Raw genomic sequence first — 16,468 nt, 5'->3', positions numbered from 1 at the left:
ACTCCAATATTAAATACACTATAATGCCCTGCTGTAAGGGGAGGTGGGATCTCCATTTCCCATTTTGTCCAAAAGCCCCACAACAGGGCAACAGGCCTCTCAGTGCCACAGGGAAACTAAGTCCTTTGCTTGATGAGCGTTGAAACCCACAGCCTCCTGAAGTACAATCAATTCTACCATTGAACGATGACACTTTGAAGGGATCGTTCTGGTGCTGTTGCTGCACTTCTAGTCTCCCATGCCATCCCCACTCCTCGACGAGCAGACTGCTGACACCCCACCCACAGTGCAGCCTTTATGTCGGGTAGGAGTTCAGAAGAACTAAGAGCAACAGGTGCTGAAAGTACTCCAAATGTTTTGACCAAAGTATCAGGCAGGAGGCACAGGAGCCTGAGGTCCCACCCTGCCAGGTTCAATCACATTATAAACATCAGGCTGCTGAACCAGTGTGGATAACTTCACCTGCCTCAACACCGAACTGATTCCACAACCCACAGACTCACTTTCAAGGACTCTACAACTCATGTTCTCAGTATTACTTCTTTACTTTTTATATTTGCGCAGTATGCCCTCTTTTGCACATCGGTTGTTTGTCAGTCTGTGCTATTTACAGCTTTTCATAAACTCGGTGGTATTTCTTTATTTTCCTGTAAATGCCTGCAAGAAAATGAACCTCAAGGTAGTACGAGACATGGCGACAGATAGGTACTTAGATAATAAATTCACTTTGGACTTTGACTTTGACAGAAGTTCCTCAACTAGTGAAATCAGAAACACGGGGATTCTGCAGTTGCTGGAAATCTTGAAGGACACACACAAAATGGCGGATGAATAGTGAAGGGTCTCTGAACAAAACCTATTTACTCACTGCCTGTTACACCGCTGGCGCTGAGAGCAGCATTGACGGTCCTCCATCTCTGTCTGTGTAGAAGGACTCTTCATCGCTGTTCCCATAACAATTTTGCTTTACCACTCAGGTTTGTCAGCCCTGAGCTGAACCCTCGAATTTGGGGACTGGCGGACCACTCTTAGTCTGGCCTTACCCTTTGACCAGTATGGCATGGGTGACCCTGCCAAAAGCCGAAACACAAGGCCCTGTCTTCAGACAACGTCGTTCTCCAGGTCATTGAAGCACGCAAGCCGCCAAACCCTATGACAGGGTTGTGGTCCTCTTGGAGGTTGGCCCAAAACCTGGACTGTTTATTCCCCTCCATAGACCCATAGATACTGCCAGACCAGCTGAGTGCCTTAACTGTGACACCCAGTCAGCTGGATAACCCCTTTATCTCTCATCATAGACACTGCCTGACCGGTTGATTTCCTCAACTGTGTCGCTCAACTGGCGAGATAACCTCTTTATCTCTCAACATAGATGCTGCCCGACCTGCTGAGTATTTTGAACATTTTATATTTTTTTATTAGATTTACAGCATTTACATATTTTGCTTAGAATAGCTGAAATACAAACTATCTAAAACTCTGACAAACTTCTATCGATGTGTAGTGGAGAGTATATTGATTGGCTGCATCATGGCCTGGTATTGAAACACCAATGCCCTTGAAATAAAAATCCTACAGGAAGTAATGCAGATGGCCCAGTCCATCATGGGTAACACCCTCCCCACTATTGAGCACATCTACATGAAATGCTGTCACAGGAAAGCAGCATCCATCATCAGGGACCCCTTCCCTACCCTTATTGCTACAATCAGGAAGGAGATACAGGAACAGTTGTTACCCCTCAACCATCAGGAAGGCGGTACAGGAGCTTCAGGACTCACACCACCAAGTTCAGTAACAGTTATTAACCCTCAGCCATCAGGAAAAAGGTACAGGAGCCCCAGGACCCACACCACCAGGTTCAGGAACATATAATAACCATATAACAATTACAGCACGGAAACAGGCCATCTGGGCCCTTCTAGTCTGTGCCAAACTCTTACTCTTACCCAGTCCCACCGACCTGCACTCAGCCCATAACCCTCCATTCCTTTCCTGTCCATATAGCTACCCAATTTAACTTTAAATGACAACATCGAACCTGCCTCAACCACTTCTGCTGGAAGCTCGTTCCACACAGCTACCACTCTCTGAGTAAAGAAGTTACCCCTCATGTTACCCCTAAACTTTTGCCCTTTAAGTCTCAACTCATGTCCTCTTGTTTGAATCTTCCCCCACTCTCAATGGAAAAAGCCTATCCACGTCAACTCTATCCATCCCCCTCATAATTTTACATACCTCTACCAAGTCCCCCCTCAACCTTCTACACTCCAAAGAATAAAGACCCAACCTGTTCAAACTTTCTCTGTAACTCAGGAGATAAAACCCAGGTAACATTCTCGTCAATCTTCTCTGTACTCTCTCAATTTTGTTGACATCTTTCCAATAATTCGGTGACCAGAACTGTACACAATACTCCAAATTTGGCCTTACCAATGCCTTGTACAATTCCAACATTACGTCCCAACTCCTATACTCAATGCTCTGATTTATAAAGGCCAGCATACCAAAAGCTTTCTTCACCACCCTATCCACATGAGATTCCACCTTCGGGGAACTATGCGCCATTATTCCTAGATCCCTCTGTTCTACTGCATTCTTCAATGCCCTACCACTTACCATGTATGTCCTATTTTCATTAGTCCTACCAAAATGTAGCACCTCACATTTATCAGCATTAAACTCCATCTGCCATCTTTCAGCCCACTCTTCTAACTAGCCTAAATCTCTCTGCAAGCTTTGAAAACCTACTTCATTATCCAAACTCCGCCTATCTTAGTATCATCTGCATACTTACTAATCCAATTTACCACCGCATCATCCAGATCATTAATGTATATGACAAACAACACTGGACCCGGTACAAATCCCTGAGGCACACCACTAGTCACCGGCCTCCAATCTGACAAACAGTTATCCACCACAACCTTCTGGCGTCTCCCATCCAGCCACCACTGAATCCATCCATTTTACTACTTCAATATTAATACTTAACCATTGAACCTTCCTAACTAACCTTCCATGTGGAATCTTGTCAAAGGTCTTCCTAAAGTCCACATAGACAACATCCACCGCTTTACCCTCGTCAACTTTCCTAGTAACCTCTTCAAGAAATTCAATAAGATTTGTCAAACATGACTTTCTACGCACAAGTCCATGTTGACTATTCCTAATCAGACCCTGTCTATCCACATAATTATAAATACCATCTCTAAGAATACTTTCCATCAATTTACCCACCACTGACATCAAACTCACAGGCCGATAATTGCCAGGTTTACTCTTAGAACCCTTTTTAAACAATGGAACAACGTGAGCAATACATCAATCCTCCAGCACCATCCCCGTTTCTAATGACATTTGTAATATTTCTGTTAGAGCCCATGCTATTTCTACACTAACTTCCCTCAAGGTCCTAGGGAATATCCTGTCAGGACCCGGAGACTTATCCATTTTTATATTCCTTAAAAGTGCCGGTACTTTCTCTTCCTTAATCATCTTAGTTTCCCTAACTACCCTACTTGTTTCCCTTACCTTACACAATTCAATATCCTTCTCCTTAGTGAATACCGAAGAAAAGAAATTGTTCAAAATCTCCCCATCTCTTTTGACTCCGCACATAGCCATCCACTCTGATTCTCTAAGGGACCAATTTTATCCCTCACTATTCTTTTGCTATTAATATAACTTTAGAAACCCTTTGGATTTATTTTCGTCTGACTTGCCAAAGCAACCTCATATCTTTTAGCTTTTTTAATTTCTTTCTTAAGATTCTTTTTACATTCTTTATATTCCTCGAGCACCTCACTTACTCCAAGCTGTCTATATTTATTGTAGATCTCTCTCTTTTTCCGAACCAAGTTTCCAATATCCCTTGAAAACCATGGCTCTCTCAAACTTTTAACCGTTCCTTTCAACCTAACAGGAACTTAAAGATTCTGTACCCTCAAAATTTCACCTTTAAATGACCTCCATTTCTATATTACATTCTTCCCATAAAACAAATTGTCCCAATCCACTCCTCCTAAATCCTTTTGCACCTCCTCAAAGTTAGCCTTTCTCCAATCACAAATCTCAACCCTGGGTCCAGTCCTATCCTTCTCCATAATTACTTTATACTTTATACATTATTGTCGCCAAACAATTGGTACTAGAACGTACAGTCATCACAGCGATATTTGATTCTGCGCTTCACACTCCCTGGATTACAGATACTAAGTATTATAAATATTAAAAATAGTTAAAATAAGTAAATATTAATAATTTAAATTATAAATCATAAATAGAAAATAGAAAAATAGAAAGTAAGGTAGTGCAAAAAAACCGAAAGGCAGGTCTGGGTATTTGGAGGGTACAGCCCAGATCCAGTCAGGATCCGTTCAGCAGTCTTATCACAGTTGGAAAGAAGCTGTTCCCAAACCTGGCCGTACGAGTCTTCAAGCTCCTGAACCTTCTCCCAGAGGGAAGAGGGACAAAAAGTCTGTTGGCTGGGTGGGTCGTATCCTTGACCATCCTGGCAGCACTGCTCCGACAGCATGCGGTGTAAAGTGAGTCCACGGACGGAAAATTGGTTTGTGTGATGTGCTGCACTGTGTTCATGATCTTCTGCAGCTTCTTTCGGTCTTGGACAGGACAACTTCCATACCAGGTTGTGATGCACCCTAGAAGAATGCTTTCTATAGTGCATCTATAAAAATTAGTGAGGGTTTCAGGGGACAGGTCAAATTTCTTTAGTTTTCTCAGGAAGTAAAGATGCTGGTGGGCATTCTTGGCAGTGAACTCTGCTTGGTTGGACCAATTCAGGTGATTTGTCATATTGACCCCAAGGAACTTAAAGCTTTTGACCTTTTCCACTTGCGCACCACCGATGTAAATTGGGTCGTGCGGTTCGCTACTCCTTCTGAAATCAACAACCAATTCCTTCGTCTCGCTGACATTGAGGGATAGGTTATTGTTTTTGCACCATGCCACCAGGTTCTTAATTTCCTCTCTGTACTCAAACTCATCATTACCCGAGATACGGCCTACAATTGTTGTGTCAATTATATTGAAACTAATGGCATTGTGATCACTGGACCTGAACTGCTCCCCAACACATACCTCTGTCACCTGACTTATCTCATTCCCTAACAGGAGATCCAACACTGCCCCGTCTCTAGTTGGTACCTCTATGTATTACTGCAAAAAACTATCTTGCACACATCTTACAAACTCCAAACCATCCAGCCCTTTTACAGAATGGGTTCCCAGTCTATGGGTGGAAAATTAAAATCTCCCACAATCACAACAATGTGCTTAGTACAGACATCTGCTATCTCCTTACAAATGTGCTCCTCCAATTCTCGCTCCCCATTAGGTGGTCTATAATACACCCCTATAAGCGTTACTAAATCTTTTCCATTCCTCAATTACACCCAAATAGCCTCCCTAGACGAGTCCTCTAATCCATCCTGGTCATAATGGTCCGTGGACTCAGGGAGGGGGTGGGACATGGTCAGGGGACATGTGATGGTCTGTGGTCACAGAGAGGGGGTGGGACACAGTGAGGGGACGTGTGAAGGTCCGTGGTCTCAGAGATGGGGTGGGGGAGGCGGGACACGGTCAGGGGACGTGTGACGGTCCGTGGTCTCAGAGAGGGATGGGACATGGTCAGGGGACGTGTGACGGTCCGTGGTCTCAGAGAGGGACGGGACACGGTCAGGGGACGTGTGATGGTCCGTGGTCTCAGAGAAGGGGTGGGACACAGTCAGGGGACGTGTGATGGTCCATGGTCTCAGAGAGAGGGTCGGACACAGTCAGGAGACGTGTGATGGTCCGTGGTCTCAGAGAGGGGGTGGGACACGGTCAGGGGATGTGTGACGGTCCGTGGTCTCAGAGAGGGACGGGACACGGTCAGGGGATGTGTGATGGTCCGTGGACTCAGGGAGGGGGTGGGACACGGTCAGGGTACATGTGATGGTCTGTGGTCACAGAGAGTGGTTGGGACACAGTGAGGGGACGTGTGAAGGTCCGTGGTCTCAGAGATGGGGTGGGGGAGGTGGGACACGGTCAGGGGACGTGTGACGGTCCGTGGTCTCAGAGAGGGACGGGACACGGTCAGGGGACGTTTGATGGTCCGTGGTCTCAGAGAGGGATGGGACATGGTCAGGGGACGTGTGACGGTCCATGGTCTCAGGGGTGGGACACGGTCAGGGGACGTGTGATGGTCCGAGGTCTCAGAGAGGGGTGGGGGACGGTCAGGGGACGTGTGATGGTCCGTGGTCTCAGAGAGGGGTGGGGGACGGTCAGGGGATATGTGATGGTCCGTGGTCTCAGAGAGGGATGGGACATGGTCAGGGGACGTGTGACGGTCCATGGTCTCGGGGGTGGGACACGGTCAGGGGACGTGTGATGGTCCGAGGTCTCAGAGAGGGGTGGGGGACGGTCAGGGGACGTGTGATGGTCCGTGGTCTCAGAGAGGGGTGGGGGACGGTCAGGGGACATGTGATGGTCCGTGGTCTCAGAGAGGGTGTGGGACACAGTCAGGGGACGTGTGTTGGTCCGTGGTCTCAGAGAGGGGGTGGGGCACGGTCAGGGGATGTGTGATGGTCCGTGGTCTCAGAGATGGTGTGGGACACGGTCAGGGGACGTGTGACGGTCCATGGTCTCGGGGGGGGGGGGGATATGGTCAGGGGACATGTGACGGTCCGTGGTCTCAGAGAGGGGGTGGGGGAGATGGGAGTGAGGGAAGGAGAGGGGGAGAGTGAGGGAGGGAGAGGTGGAGAGTGAGGGAGGGAGGGAGAGGTGGAGAGTGAGGGTGGGAGGGAGAGTGAGGGAGAGGGGAGTGAGAGGGAGAGTGAGGGAGGGAGGGCGAGAGTGAGGGAGGGAGGGAGAGTGACGGAGTGACGGAAGAGTGAGGGACTGAGAGGGGAAGACTGAGAGAGGGAGAGGAGGTCACGTTGCGAGGGAGAGTGAGAGAGGGAGAAGGGGGAGAGTGATGGAGGGAGAGGGAGAGGGAGAGTGAGGGAGGGAGAGAGGGGAGAATGAGGGAGGTAGGGGAGAGTCATGGAGGGAGAGTCCGAGAGAGGGAGTGAGAGGGAGGGAAAGGGAGATTGAGGGAGGGAGGGGGAGAGTGAGGGAGGGAGATGGGGAGAGTGAGGGAAAGTGAGGGTGGGAGATGGGGAGAGTGAGGGAGGGGGTTGGGGAGAGTGAGGGAGGGAGATGGGGAGAGTGAGGGAGGGAGATGGGGAGAGTGAGGGAGACGAGGAGCGTGAGGGAGGGAGGGAGAGAGGGAAATGGAGGGAGATAGAGTGAGGTATGGAGGGTGGGCGAGTGAGGGAGGGAAGGACAGGGTTAGAGTGAGGGAGTGAGCAGAGGTTGAGGGAGGGAGGGGTAGTGAGTGAGAGAGGTAGAGGGGAGAGTGAGGGAGGGAGGGTGAGAGTGAGAGGAGAGGCAGAGTGAGGGAGGGAGAGGGGGAGAGTGAGGGAGGGAGAGAGGGAGAGAGGGTGAGGGATGCAGGGAGAGGGAGACGGTGAGCGTGAGGGATGGAGTGAGAGGGGGAAAGTGAGGGAGGGAGGGAGGGAGAATGAAGTATGGAGGGAGGGAGAGTGAGGGAGGGAGAGGGAGAATGAGGGAGGGAGAGAGGGGAGAATGAGGGAGGTAGGGGAGAGTCATGAAGGGAGGGAGAGTGAGGGAGGGGGAGTCAGAGAGGGGAGAGAGGGAGGGAGAGGGAGATTGAGGGAGGGAGAGGGAGATTGAGGGATGGAGGGGAGAGTGAGGGAGATGGGGAGAATGTGGGAGGGAGAGTGAGGGAGGGAGAGGGGAGAGTGAGGTTGGGAGGGAGAGGGGAAAAGTGAGGGAGGGAGAGGGTAGAGTGAGGGAGGGAGGGAGAGGGGGAGAGTGAGGGAGGGATAGGGGAGAGTGAGGGTGGGAGGGAGAGGGGGAGAGTGAGGGTGGTAGGGAGAGACTGAGGGAGGGAGAGGAGGGTGAGGGAGGGAGTGAGAGTGGGAGAGTGAGGAAGGAAAAGTGGGAGAGTGATAGAGGGAGAGGGAGAGTGAGGGCGGGAGAGTCAGAGAGAGAGGGCAGAGAGGGAGGGACAGGGAGATTGAGGGAGGGAGGGGAGAGTGAGGGAGGGAGGGGGAGATTGAGAGATGGAGCGGAGAGTGAGGGAGGGAGGGAGATGGGGAGAATGAGGGAGGGAGAGTGAGTGAGGGAGGGGGAAAATGAGGGGGGGAGGGAGGGACGAAGAGATGGGAGTGAGGGGAGAGTGAGAGAGGGTGAGGGATAGAGGGAGAGGGAGACAGGGAGCGTGAGGGATGGAGGAAGAGGGGGAAACTGAGGGAGGGAGGAAGAATGAGGTTGGAAGGAAGAGGGCGAGTGAGAGAGGGATAGGGGAGAGTGATGGAGGGAGAGGGAGAGTGAGGGCAGGAGAGTCAGAGACAGAGGGGGAGAGAGGGAGGGAGAGGGAGATTGAGGGAGGGAGGGGAGAGTGAGGGAGGCGGGGGAGTGAGGGAGGGAGATGGGGAGATTGAGGGATGGAGTGTGAGGGAGGGAGGGGGAAAATGAGGGGGAGAGGGAAGTGAGGGAGGGAGGAAGAGGGGGGAGTGAGGGAGGGGGAGAGTGAATGAGTGGGGGAAGAGTGAGGGGGAGAGGGGGAGAGTGAGGGAGGGAGAGAGGGTGAGGGAGGGAGGAAGGGAGAGTGAGGGATGCAGGGAGGGGGAGAATGAGGTATGGAGGGAGTGAGAGAGGGGAGAATGAGGGAGGTAGGGGAGAGTCATGAAGGGATGGAGAGTGAGGGAGGGAGAGTCAGAGAGAGAGGTGGAGAGAGGGAGGGAAAGGGAGATTGAGGGGGGGAGATTGAGGGATGGAGGGAGGGAGGGGGAGAGGGGAGAATGAGGGAGGTAGGGGAGAGTCATGAAGGAAGGGAGAGTGAGGGAGGGGGTGTCAGAGAGAGAGGGGAGAGAGGAAGGGAGGGGAGATTGAGGGAGGGAGGGGGAGATTGAGGGATGGGCAGAGAGTGAGGGAGGGAGAGAGTGAGGGAAGGAGGGGGAGAGTGAAGGAGGGACGGAGAGAGGGAGAGGGAGGGAACGAGATGGGTAGAGGCAGGGAGCATGAGGGAGAGTGGAGAGTGAGGGAGGGAGGGAGAGGGGGAGAGGGAGGGGGTGAGGGAGGGACGGAGAGAGGGTGAGTGAGGGAGAGAGGGGAAGGGGAGAGTGAGGGAGGGAGAGTAAGAATGAGGGAGGGAGGGGGAAGGAGAGTGAGGGAGGGGGGTGTCAGAGAGAGAGGGGAGAGAGGAAGGGAGAGGAGATTGAGGGAGGGAGGGGGAGATTGAGGGATGGGCAGAGAGTAAGGGAGGGAGAGAGTGAGGGAAGGAGGGGGAGAGTGAAGGAGGGACGGAGAGAGGGAGAGGGAGGGAACGAGATGGGTAGAGGCAGGGAGCGTGAGGGAGAGTGGAGAGTGAGGGAGGGAGGGAGGGAGAGGGGGAGAGGGAGGGGGTGAGGGAGGGATGGAGAGAGGGTGAGTGAGGGAGAGAGGGGAAGGGGAGAGTGAGGGAGGGAGAGTAAGAATGAGGGAGGGAGGGGGAAGGAGAGTGAGGGAGGGAGAGGGTGTGGGTGAGGGAGGGAGAGGGGGTGAGTGAGGGAGGGAGAGGGGGTGAGTGAGGGAGGGAGGGAGAGTGGGAGAGTCAGGCAGGGGGAGGGAGAGTGAGGGAAGGAGAGAGGGTGAGGGATGGAGAGGGGGAGAGTGAGGGAGGGAGGGGAGATTGAGGGAAGGAGAGGGGAGTGTGAGGGAGGGAGGGGGAGTGGGAGGGAGGGAGGAGAAAGTGAGAAAGTGAGAGAGAGAGAGGGGAGAGTGAGGGAGGGGGAGAGTGAGGTAGGGAGGGAGAGAGTGAGGGAAGGGGAGGGGAGAGTGAAGGAGGCAGGAGGATGGGGAGAGTGAGAGAGACGGGGAGCGTGAGGGAGGGAGGGAGAGGGGGAAAGTGAGGGAGGGAGGGATAGGGGAGAGGGAGTGAGGAAGAGGGGGAGAGTGAGGGAGGGAGAGGGGAGAGGGAGGGAGGGAGAGAGGGAGAGTGTGAGGGAGAGGGGGAGAGTGAGGGAGTTAGAGGGGGAGCGTGAGGGAGGGAGGGAGAGGGGGAGAGTGAGGTAGGGAGTGAGGGAGAGTGAGAGAGGGAGAGTGTGGAAGAGGGTGACAGTGAGGGAGAGAGGGTGACAGGAGAGTGAGGGAGGGAGGGAGAGTGAGAGGGGGGGCAGAGTGAGAGTGAGGGGGGAGGGGGAGAGGGAGAGGAAGGGGAGAGGGAGAGTGAGAGTGAGGGGGAGAGGGAGAGTGAAGCGGGGAGAGGGGAGAATGAGGGAGGGAGGGGAGCGTGATGGAGGGAGGGAGAGTGATGGAGGGAGGGAGAGGGAGTGTGAGGGAGGAAATGGGAGATTGAGAGAGGGACAGGGAGAGTGAAGGAGGTAGGGGGAGAGTGAGGGAGGGATATTTATTACCCTCAACCATCAGGAAGGAGGTACAGGAATGTCAGGACCCACATCACCAGGTTCAGGAGCAGTTATTACTCCTCAACGAGAAGTGAAGGAGCCTCAGATCCCACACCACCAGGTTTCAAGAATATTTATTGCCTCTCAACCATCAGCAAGGAGGTACAGGAGCTTCATAACCCAGACCACCAGGTTTCAAGAATATTTATTGCCTCTCAACCATCAGGAAGGAGGTACAGGAGCCTCAGGACCCACACCACCAGGTTCAGGAACAGTTATTACCCCTCAACCATCAGGAAGGAGGTACAGGAGCTTCAGAACCTACATCACCAGGTTCAGGAGCAGTTGTTACCCCCCTCAACCATCAGGAAGGAGGTACAGGAGACTCAGGAGCCACACCACCATGTTCAGGAACAGTTATTACCCCTCAACCATCAGGGAGGTGGTACAGGAGCTTCATAACCCACACCACCAGGTTCAGGAATATTTATTAATCCTCACCATCAGGAAGGAGGTACAGGAGTCTCAGGTCCCACACCACCAGGTTCAGAGACAGTTAGCAGCCCTCAACCATCAATAAGGATGTCCAGGAGCCCCAGGTCCCACACCACATATTGAGGAACAGTTATTACCCCCTCAACCATCAGGAAGGAGGTACAGGAATGTCAGGACCCACATCACCAGGTTCAGGAGCAGTTGTTACTCCTCAACGAGAAGTGAAGGAGGTGCAGGAGCCTCAGATACCACACCACCAGGTTTCAAGAATATTTATTGCCTCTCAACCATCAGCAAGGAGGTACAGGAGCTTCATAACCCAGACCACCAGGTTTCAAGAATATTTATTGCCTCTCAACCATCAGGAAGGAGGTACAGGAGCCTCAGGACCCACACCACCAGGTTCAGGAACAGTTATTACCCCTCAACAATCAGGAAGGAGGTAACAGGAGCCTCAGGACCCACACCACTAGGTTCAGGAACAGTTATTACCCCTCAACCATCAGCAAGAAGGCACTGGAGCCTCAGGTCCCACCCCACAAGGTTCAGGAATACTTATTACCCTCTCAAACATAAGGAAGGAATGACAGGAATGTTAGAACCCACACCACCAGGTTCAGAAACAGTTATTACCCCTCAACCATCAGGAAGGAGGTACAGGAGCCTCAGGACCCACACCACCAGGTTCAGGAACATTTATTACCCCTCAACCATTAGGAAGGAGCACAGGAAATTAGTGTATAATTTGCACATGGCACATTTAGACAGACATGACGTAAAGGATTTTTTTTCTCCTCATGTTTGCGAAGGATGTAAGAAATAAAGTCAATTCTTTGTAAATTTTGAATGTTTTTCATATGTTGAGTCCTGACAAACACACCACAGCAAGTTCCTAGTACAGGAAAACGTAATATTTAATCCCTGATCCTTTATTTTCCCTCTCAACGCCAGTCTCCAGCTTTCTCCCCATAACCTCTGAAGCTCTGACTCAACAAGGCGGCACCAACCCCGCTTTGGCCACACCCAATGTCTTGGCCTCGTCCGCCATCTTGTGACAACGCATTCCACAGACTCGGCGCCCTCTGGCCGAGCAGGGCCCTCCGCAGGCAGCACTGCAGTACATAAGCGAGCCCTTCGGCCCATCTAGTCCATGGTGGAAATGTTTTCCTTCATCTCTGCTCCCAAGGGTCGACCGTCTATTCTGAGGCTAAATGTAAGAACTCGACTTGGATGGTGAGCGGACCGACCCACAAACACCCTCCCTCCCGCCCACAACACTACCGGCGACGGACGGACGCACCCCACCCACACAATACCGGATTGCCTGCCATTTATTTGGTCGTTACCTCTCCCGCCTCATCATCTCGGCCCGGGCTTTACGGGCTCGGCAGAGAATTCTGGTGTCGGGTGCGTCTTGCAGGGTCTCGCAGTCATCTTCCCCGTGGCTGGCAGTCGCAGCCCCCGAGCTCCCTTCTGGAAGAGCCTCCTTTGAGGAGCCTCGGGACAGCTCGTTCAGGGAGCGTCTCATTCTGCCGGAAGATCACAGCGAGAGAGAGAGAGAAATCTCCCCGTCAGACCCGAGGCAAAGCAACAGATTCGGCTGCGGTTTTGGTCCGAATGGGGCCGAGGCCAGTCACCGACACCAGGCATGGTTGGCCGGCCAGTTAGACTCCGCCACAGGCCGAGCGCCTGGCTCGGGAACCGAAAGGGCTCCCAATAATTCCGCGTCAGGTGGGACTCGCTCTCCTCGCAACCTCAAACGGGGGCCACGGTAACGCCGCCAACGGCAAGGCGCCATGACACCTCGGGGTGCTCCGGAGTTCTCATGGCCCCTTCCGGCTCTCCTAATTTCATTCTCAAACTCCTTCCTGCTGGCTTTATAATCTTCCAGATCTCCATCATTAGTTTCTTAAACCTTTCGTAAGCTTTTCTTCTTGACTAGATTTACAACAGCCTTTCTACGCCACGGTTCCTGTTACCGACCGTCCTTTCCCTGTCTCATTGGAACGTCTCTAAGCAGAACTCCACGCAAAAATCCCCTCAACATTTGCCACACTTCACCGTACATTTCCCTGAGAATCTCTGTTCCCAATTTCTGCTTCCAAGTTCCTGCCTGATAGCCTCATATTCCCCCTTACTCCAATTAAACGTTTTCCTAACTTGTCTGTGACTATCCCTCTCCAATGCTGTGGTAAAGGAGATAGGAATTCTGATCACAGGAGATAGAATTGTCCGCGCAGAAACGTCAGATTGTATATAAAATCCCAATCCACCCCAATCCCCTCCCTCACACAAAAGCGAATAGATCATCCGCAGGGAAACTTCAGATTGACCATCAAACAACAAAACCCCTCCCTCACACAAAAACGGACTGATAGTCTACATGGAAACTTCAGGTTAAACATCAAACCCCAAACCCCCTCCCAATCTCATCTCTCACAGAAAAACTAACGGATTGTCCACACGGAAACGTCAGACGTGAACATCAAACCCTAACTGTCCCCCCACCAATCCCCACACTCACAAAAAAACTAAGAGATCGTCCACACGGAAACGTCAGATTGAACATCAAACCCCAAACCCCCACAATCCCCTCCCTCACACAAAAACTAACAGATCATCCACAGGGAAACATCGTATTGAACATCGAACCCCTAACACCCCCTGAATCCCTCCCTCACACAAAAACTAACAGATCATCCACATGGAAATGTCAGATTGAACATCAAATCCCAATCCCCTCCCTCACACAAAAATTAACAGATCATCCACATGGAAACTCAGATTGACCATCAAACCCCAAATCCTTCCCTCACACAAAAACTAACAAGTCGTCCACACGGAAACGGGAGATTGAACATCAAATCCTAAACCCCCCCCCAATCGCTCCCTCACACAAAAACTAACAGATCGTCAACATGGAAACGTTGTAATTGAACATCGAACCCCAAACCTCCCCCAATCCCCTCCCTCACACAAAAACTAACAGATCGTCCACAGGGAAACATCGTATTGAACATCGAACCCCTAACACCCCCTGAATCCCTCCCTCACACAAAAACTAACAGATCATCCACATGGAAATGTCAGATTGAACATCAAATCCCAATCCCCTCCCTCACACAAAAATTAACAGATCATCCACATGGAAACTCAGATTGACCATCAAACCCCAAATCCTTCCCTCACACAAAAACTAACAAGTCGTCCACACGGAAACGGGAGATTGAACATCAAATCCTAAACCCCCCCCCCAATCGCTCCCTCACACAAAAACTAACAGATCGTCAACATGGAAACGTTGTATTGAACATCGAACCCCAAACCTCCCCCAATCCCCTCCCTCACACAAAAACTAACAGATCGTCCACAAGGAAACGTCATATTGACCATCAAACCCAACCCCCCCCCCCACCGAATTCCCTCCCTCACACAAAAGCTAACAGATCGTGCACACGGAAACGTCAGATTGAACATCAAACCCCCCCCCCCCCCGAATCCCCTACCTCATACAAAAACGAACTGATCGTTTACATGGAAACATGAGATTGAACATCAAATCTCAGATCCCAAACCCCACCCAATCCCCTCCCTCACACAAAAACTAACAGATCGTCCAAACGGAAACGTTAGATTGAACATCAAACAATAAAACCCCTCCCTAACACAAAAACGGACTGATCGTCTACATGGAAAACTTCAGATTAAACATCAGACCTCAAACCCCCCCCAATCTCCTCTCTCACACATAAACTAACAGATCGTGCACACAGAAACGTCAGATTGAACATCAAACCCCAACCCCCCCCCCCGAATCCCCTCCCTCACACAAAAACTAACAGATCGTCCACATGGAAGCGTCAGATTGACCATCAAACCCCAAACACCGCCCCCCCCCGAATCCCCTCCCTCATACAAAAACTAACAGATCGTCCACATGGAAACGTCAGATTAAACATCAAACCCCAAACCCCGCTTCCTTATGAACTGCAGTACATAAGCGAGCCCTTCGGCCCATCTAGTCCATGGTGGAAATGTTTTCCTTCATCTCTGCTCCCAAGGGTCGACCGTGTATTCTGAGGCTAAATTTAAGAACCCGACTTGGATGATGAGCGGACCGACCCACAAACACCCTCCCACCGGCCGATAACACTACCGGCAATGGACGCACCCCACCCACCCAATACCGGATTGCCTGCCATTTATTTGGTCGTTACCTCTTCCGCCTCATCATCTTGGCCCGGCCTTCACGGGCATGGCAGAGAATTACGGTGTCGGTTTGGGAAGCGTCTTGCGGCGTCTCGCAGTCATCTTCCCCGTGGCTGGCAGTCGCAGCCCCCGAACTCCCTTTTGGAAGATCCTCCTTTGAGGAGCCTCGGGACAGCTCGTTCAGAGAGTGTTTCATTCTGCCGAAAGATCAGCGAGAGAGAGAGAGAAATCTCCCCGTCAGACCCGAGTTTTCTGATCGTTCTCTCTCCCTCTGGAGAAAAGACTGAGAGAGAGAGAGAGAGAGAGAGAGAGAGCCCTGACAGGATTCTTGACGAGCCACCCCCTGTCACACCGACAGTCAAGACTCCACAACTGGGAGCTGATGTCCAGCTGTTTGACAGTTGAGTCCCACTGGAATGGTGGGTTGGAATGGCAGCGGTGCAACAGGCACAAATAATCCCTTTCTTGGAGGAGGGAAGGAGGGAACAATGCCCTTCACACAAGTAGTGATGTGCTTCTGCATGTCCCACCCCTGGCAGCAGTGAGGAAGCACATGAGAGTTCCAGTGCAAAGAGTAGCCCGAGCTGAGAGTGCAAGCCTGTGCCTGTTCCTACAAGTAGAAAGATTGTAAACAAAATACATACTTTTAGGTTAAATGGATGACCGAAGGGCTTCAAACACACATTGCATTCATATTTGATCTCCCCATTCTGTTTTTTCAGTGGGTAACGAAGTGACTGAAAACCAGGGAGACCTGCAGAAGAGGTCTTTGGTTTGCTCAGATTCATTGCCTCTTCACTCCCTGGAGCACATGAGGCAGCTTTCAGATGCATTGGTGGTTCTGAGTTTATTGAGGTACCTGAAGTTGACGGCTGGGCGAGGGGTATCTCCTTCAGCCCACCCCTGGAGCCGTGGGTGAGGAGGCTCTGGTGGGAGCAGAGATAAGAACGTCTTTTAGCTGCTCTGAAACATGATCCGTTTGCCTTTCTTCTGGAGGCAGCATGACAGGCAACACAGTCCGACTCATCATGGCATTGGAGAGGCAGTTTGCCACGACGAAGCCACAACAAACTGGAGGCATCTTGCCAAACAGGCTGAGGTTGTTCATGTTGTTGAAAGTGGCTGGGCTGCCGAGAGGATGAAGGCCACTGAATCCAGGTGAGTACTCAGGCAATGCGTGTCTGGTATAGTGAGGAAATAGAGTGCTGTATGGATACATGTACTGACACAGGAGGTGGCCTCTCGCTGAATACATCGGGTAGGAGACTAAACCCTGGGCATGGCTAGAATGCCCATTCATGGGCAGAGGG

At 51.6% G+C, this 16,468-nt stretch overlaps 1 protein-coding gene across 1 annotated transcript in view; it reads right to left on the bottom strand.

Annotated features, from left to right (window-relative positions):
- LOC140203611 (uncharacterized) overlaps positions 1–11,997 on the bottom strand; it is an 86,008-nt gene extending 74,011 nt beyond the window's left edge. Inside the window, exon 1 of the mRNA XM_072269659.1 lies at positions 11,953–11,997. Within this exon, the coding sequence (XP_072125760.1) occupies positions 11,953–11,997 (45 nt within the window). The remainder of the gene's footprint in view (positions 1–11,952) is intronic.
- Positions 11,998–16,468: the final 4,471 nt, after the last annotated feature.

The sequence above is a fragment of the Mobula birostris genome, chromosome 10 (assembly GCF_030028105.1).
Source record: "Mobula birostris isolate sMobBir1 chromosome 10, sMobBir1.hap1, whole genome shotgun sequence".
Taxonomy (NCBI): Eukaryota; Metazoa; Chordata; class Chondrichthyes; order Myliobatiformes; family Myliobatidae; genus Mobula; species Mobula birostris.
Note: the sequence above shows the minus strand (reverse complement) of the source record. Positions and strands in the feature narration are given on the sequence as shown.